General features: G+C 54.0%; 1 protein-coding gene across 1 annotated transcript; it reads right to left on the bottom strand.

The window, feature by feature from the left end:
- Positions 1–2,039: 2,039 nt before the first annotated feature.
- On the bottom strand, positions 2,040–4,205 carry LOC147348565 (cathelicidin-3). The gene is made up of 4 exons (XM_086368888.1): positions 3,977–4,205; positions 3,247–3,354; positions 3,015–3,086; positions 2,040–2,423 (listed from the first exon to the last, which is right to left on the bottom strand). The coding sequence occupies exons 1-4, from the start codon at positions 4,172–4,174 to the stop codon at positions 2,271–2,273; spliced, it is 531 nt and encodes a 176-aa protein (XP_086225014.1). The 5' UTR covers positions 4,175–4,205; the 3' UTR covers positions 2,040–2,270.
- Positions 4,206–6,000: the final 1,795 nt, after the last annotated feature.

Here is a 6,000-nt window from a genome sequence, read left to right on the forward strand (position 1 = left end):
CGGCAGTTGGTGATGGACAGGGAGGCCTGGCATGCTGCGATTCATGGGGTCACAAAGAGTCGGACACGACTGAGTGACTGAACTAACTGACTGATGGAATTTAGAAAGATGGTAACAATGACCCTATATGCGAGACAGTGAAAGAGACACAGATGTAAAGAACAGACTTTTGGACTCTGTGGGAGAAGGCAAGGGTGGGTTGATTTGAGAGAATAGCATTGAAACATGTGTATTATCATATGTGAAATAGATCGCCAGTCCAGGTTCGATGCGTGAGAAGGGTGCTCAGGGCTGGTGCACTGGGATGACCCTGAGGGATGGGATGGGAAGCGAGGTGGGAGGGAGGTTCAGGATGGAGAACACCTGTATACCCATGGCTGATTCATGTCAATGTATGGCAAAAACCACCACAATATCGTAAAGTAATTGGCCTCCAATAAAAATAAATAAATAAAGAAAAACAAACAAACAGCCTTTCCAGTGGCTTTTCCCAAGTTTTGACATCTAGTGTGTGCTTTGGAAAATAAAGACATTGCTACTCAGTTTCATCAACAACGGCGGACTCCAGTTACGTGTTCTGGTACCAAATCTCTTCCCTGCAGCTCTCGTTGTCTCAGCAGCACAGACAGGACCAGGCGGCACGGAGCTTGGGAGGCATCAACACACTGGCAGGAACGTCCACCGTTTTGAGGCTACCAGGAGTTTGACGAGCAGCTAAAAAAAATTCCTGACCATTTTACAGTTGGCTCTGTCAAGCCTGTATCACTGACACAGACAAAACAGAGCCCTGAGTTGCCCTGTAGGGTTTCCTCTCACAGTGAGAAGCGATGTAGAGTGACGCATGAACTTTCCTGAAATCAGCCCCGCCTACTCACCAAGAGGAAGCAAACCTGACAGGTAACAAAGCATACCCTCTGTGAGATCCTGCCCTCTGTACCTCTGAGAGAAAGGAATCTGTGTCTTGACCCAGAAACAGACCTAAGACAAGTGTTAGCAGAAGTAGTTTGTTTGGGAGGCAATTCCAGAAAGGTCCAGCAGGGATGTAGAGACGGGAGACAGGGCAGGACCTGAGTCCGAAGAGTACGTTCAATGAAGAGGTCACTGAAGTGCACAGAACCTCAGACAGAGGTGTGATATGTCTGGGAGTGGGCTACCGCAAGGACTAAGGAAGAGGAGGTGTTTTTCCATCAAGTCCGCTCAATGGTTAGTTGAAGCTGCTCCCTGGATTCAAACTCCCCAGTGCTTCCAGTCTGCCCCAGGGCAAAGGTCAGCTCGAGAGTGGGGAGTGAGCAGGACACAAAGAGTGTCTGAAACACACAGGCAAGTAGACATGTGACCTGTTTGTCATTCTGTGCCTCTCACCCTCATGCAGAGCTCTTCACCCCAGTGAGCAGGATGTGTCTATTTAATGGTGCAAATTTTTATACCGTGTGATCCTTAAGCACAAACCCACTGCTGAAATCTGGGACCAGGTAAGGAAACACAGATGTGTCTCAATGCCATAGGAAAAGGCAAAAGGAGTGGGCTTTTCCAGAATTAAATTTGTCAAGAGCAGGTGGGACATTCTGGACATTGAACTTTCCAGCTCAGCCCTGAGACTGAACTGTGACTCTGTGAGTGTTTAACAAGGTGAGAAGCCTGGCCCCTCATGGACTGTCAGCTCCATGAGAGCTGGAGCAGCATTCCCACCAGCACTCCACACACAGCAGGTCTCCGTACATCCTACTGGGTGTTAGAGGAGGTGTTAGAGGGTGGGTGAAGGGCTCGCGAGGAACCCGAGGGTGGAGACGCCGTCCTGGAGCTCCTGGGGCTGCTGCCTCCCTTGTGCCCTCCTGGAAGGAACAGGGGCTTCATGCTTCTCTGTGTTCACAGGAGTGATCTCACACACACACAGATACACACATGTGCATAGACACACACGCATACACAGACACACACACACACACACACACAAAGGAGGCCTCTCAGGCTTAAGGACTCGGTCTCAGTAAGTGTTAAGAGGTGAGAAAATTGAAATTGAAGGTGGGGGAAAGTTGTCTTCACCAGAATTTATTTTTCACCGTCCAAAAGTCTAAGCCAAACAAATCAGACCCTTAGGACCCTTCTGTGGACTCAGGATTCATCAAAATTCTTTAATGGGTGTGATGTCAACCAATTCTTCACTGTTTTCCGGGAAACCTTGGAATGGGAGATGTCAGCAGGAATGGATATGGGCTCGGCGCTGGTCTTGGCCGTAGTGCTAACCTTGATGTTGGCGTTCCCAATGATTTTCACAATGGCCTTGGAATTGGCCTTGGCCCAGGCCGTGGGAATGGCAGTGGCCTTGGAATTGGCCTTGGCCCAGGCCGTGGGAATGGCAATGGCCTTGGCCTTGGCCTTGGCAAACGTGGTGGCCGGGGACGAATTCTCCTGACACTCTGAAGCTGTAAACCATGACAAAACAGATTTGTTGTGGGACTGGGCAAGGGTCAAGACAAGATCCCTCACTTCACACCTGAACAGCCCTCTAACTGGGACACCACGAGTGTTGGGCCCTGTTCACCCTCTGGCTGTTATCGTTGAAGCATATGATTGAACCCCTATATACAGAGACCTAGGGAGAAACAGGTCCACAGACAACATAGGGCTTCCAAGGTTCACAAGCCCATCCTAGCGAAGCTGGATTAGAGCAGCAGATTAGAGATCATTACTGAGTCGATTCCTCTCAACTTCAGCCCAGTCAGAATCCCCTGTAGGACTTGTGAAAATAGAAATGGCTGGACTCCACCCCAGAGTCGGATTCAGGAGCTCTCAGATCTGAGAATCTGTCTCATGTCAGTTCCGGGGTGGGGACCGCATTACAGAAACACTGCTCTAAGGGATGCAGAGCCAGGGCTGGAGACCTGGGACTGGGGAAGGAGGGGTCCAGGTAGAAGGGCCTTTCTCTACCCTGGATGAGGCAGCGGGTCAGCAGTCCAAAGCATGCTCCACACTCTACCCCCTAGAACCCTCCAAAACCAGAAGGGGCCACTCACCTCATTACAGTTTAAGTCAAATAGGTCATCGGACTGGTCCAGGGTGATTGTCCCCACACACTGTTTCACCAGCTGGAAGGAAAGTTCAAGGTCAAACTGGAACCCCCAGGCCATAACTTTCCAGGCTAACCCTACTTCACACCCCAGGGGCTGGAAATCTTCCCTGAAGGCCCCTGCTCAGCTCCCTGAGAAGCATTGATCCCAGCCCTCAGCTTCCAGACCCCAGGCTCACCCCATTCTCCTTGAAGTCACACTGCTCCGGGGGCTGCGGGCTCGTCCTGGGGCACACAGTCTCCTTCACTGTGAAGCTTGCAGGCTTTCGAGCTCCCCGGTCCTCTACCTAGTCAACGATCAAAGTGGGGAGACTGAGCTCAGGCTCATGTTTCCTTCTCTGATCTGTCTCCTTGCCCCCCACCCGGATGGCAGCCTCTCCAGCCCCCTGTGTGTCCTGCCCTGGGCTTGGTGCCGGCAGCACAGGGGAGGGGACAGAGCCCATGCCCAGCCTCACGGGCACACAGAAAGCAGGAGCGGCCCTCACAGCAGCGCTGATGGCAGCGCCTCCCCTCAGAGGGGCTGTGGGAGGTCAGGGCCGCCTGCAGGGAGAGCACTTGTCACTGGAGCCTCCAGGCTGACAGAGCTCCCCCTGGCAGAGAGACATCAAGGTTCAGGTGGGACATGAGCAGGGAAGTCACTCACAGAGCCTGTGACCCCTCCATCCCTGGAGTTCCCAGAAGTTCAGGGAGCCAGGTGTGCAGGGCGCCTGTTCCCACAGCAGAGATGCTAAGGCAGGAAGCCTGATGCTGGGAGAGCCCCAGATCTGGGAAGGTCTCCTGGAAGAGGTGGGAGCCCACCTAGAGGGAAAAGTGCCTTCCTGACAGGAGGTACAGCCTGAGTGAAAGGAGTGACACTGTGGCCAAAGCAGGCAGGAGAAGGGCCTGTCCCCGGCCCCCTCCACAACTCACGTCCTTGGGAGGCGGGTCTAGCTCCAGGAGGCGGTAGAGATTAGCTTCTGAGGACCGCTCATTGATGCGATCCACAGCACGAAGCACGGCCTCCCTGTAGCTGAGGGCCTGGGCGCTGGCCGAGGGCAGCACTAGTCCCAGCAGCAGCAGCCACAGCGACCAGCGCCCCAGAGAGAGGCTGGCCCTCTGGGTCTCCATGGTCCCCAGTCTGCCTCCTTCCACCTGAGAAATGCTTCTTTTATGCTCAACCTGGGCCTGATGCAAAGGTTCAACAAGGAACCTTCCCCATCCCTGCCCTCTTCCTAGGGTGTGAGCTGGTCTTGCCACAGTCCTTGCTGTTGCCTCATTGGTTTTCTGGGCAGTGGGCAGGGAGGCCCCTGTGCAAGGTGAAGAAATGGTTTCTCCAGCTCTCTTAATACCTCGGCCTCTCTGGGGCACATGGAAAGTGTCACAGTAAGGCTTGCTCAGGTGGGTTGTGCCCTCCAAGAGGGAAGGAGTACACAGTGTCTACAAGCCCTCTGACCTCCCTCCACTCCTGCCCAGCTCCTGCCCCCATCTCCTTTCGTCTCAGTGAAGCCACAAGCCCCAGAGGTCAACTTCTTTGTGTTCCAGGCTCTTCCCTAACTACTGTCCACCCTCACACCATCATCTAGGGCTCCTGCCAGCCACTGATGTGGCCACTGACCAGCTGCCTTGAGGCAGGGGCACCACGGTCTGGATATTGATCCTCATCATTGTCCACACCCGAGCCCTGTGGTTCTCAGGTGTCAGGGTGCCCCATCCACCCCAACCACAAGCCACTCAGAGCCTCCTGCTCTCCTCCCATCTCTGCACCTGATGCCTCTGTTTGACCTGTCTTCCAACTTGAGAAGCCTTCCCTGACCTCAACCACACAAGGAAACTTCTCTTGGCTCGCAGAGACTTGAGGACATCCCTTCTGATTTGACCTCAGTGACTCCCTGCTCACTGCTCTGATTGGACACCGAGGGGGAAGCGGGGCCCACTGGGAGGACAAGAGAGCACAGCTGGGAGAAAGAATGTGCCCAAGGGACAGAGGAGTCCTGAGACCATGAAGCCCATTTGAATCCATCACCAGCAGGGAAGCACCATGTGCCCATGAGGCCCGTGGTGGCTCGTGGACTCAGTTGCCCTGTGGGACCCTTGAGGGCTTGGCCAGCCCGCCTTGGAAGGTGGCAGCCTGGATGGACGGTGCTGGTTGCCCACTCAGTCTTGGAGAAGGAAAGAGAGTTGGGCTTTGTGAAACCTGGTTACACAGCCCAGATATTGCCCCAGAGCCACCTTGGTCAAGCTGTATCCTTTTCCCAAGTAAAAGGAGGAAAGGGAGATGATTGCAATAGAAAATAGCGAGCAATACACATGCTTACAGGGTGACTGGTAATCCTGACACCCACCCTATGCTTTCCTGCCTCTGCGCCCTTGCCTTTGCTCAGACTTCAGACTGAAGTCCCCTTGTCCATCCTCTCTGGATGCAGTGTCGTGTCCTCTGCCAGGTTCAGGCTGTGCCTCCAGGATCCTGCTTTAGTCCTGTGATGCCAAGTGTGAGCCTTCCATGCCTCCAGGATCCTGCTTTAGTCCTCACAGCCTGTCAGAACAGAGCTCTTCTCAGGAAAGACACCACGCCCTTGTCCCCAGACAGGTTGCCCCCAAGTCCACATCCGGTCTTTAGGAAATCCACATACACTTTTCACCCCAAACAAACTCGTAGGAGTCCTGATCCTGCATCACCCCCTCCTTTTCTCTTCCAGCTACCCTTCTGGTCCCTGAGAGTCTGGGGCAATCGGAACAGAAACCCTGTTCTAAACAGGGCCCCAGATCTCTGGGAACACCCACCAGCTCTCTGTGTAGATCAGTTGTCAAGGAAAATGAGACCCACAGGCAAATCTTTCAATCAAGGACAACGCCCCTCACTAGGAAATGGCAGACCCAGTGGGGGACCCAATCCCTCCACTGACCCAGCACGCTGTGCACCTCTCGGCAACCAGTGGAGGGCAATTTGGTCCTCC

The sequence above is a fragment of the Bos grunniens genome, chromosome 22 (assembly GCF_055505025.1).
Source record: "Bos grunniens cultivar Pamir isolate PY7600 chromosome 22, Bosgru_T2T1.0, whole genome shotgun sequence".
Lineage (NCBI taxonomy): Eukaryota > Metazoa > Chordata > Mammalia > Artiodactyla > Bovidae > Bos > Bos grunniens.

Bases quoted from the DNA above. Each gene is read 5' to 3' on its own strand.
- LOC147348565 (XM_086368888.1), bottom strand. From the start codon at position 4,174: ATGGAGACCCAGAGGGCCAGCCTCTCTCTGGGGCGCTGGTCGCTGTGG. The intron at 3,355-3,976 runs GTGAGTTGTGGA...ATCGTTGACTAG, and splicing joins TAGACCCGCCTCCCAAGGAC to GTAGAGGACCGGGGAGCTCG. The intron at 3,087-3,246 runs GTGAGCCTGGGG...CTTTCCTTCCAG, and splicing joins GTGACTTCAAGGAGAATGGG to CTGGTGAAACAGTGTGTGGG.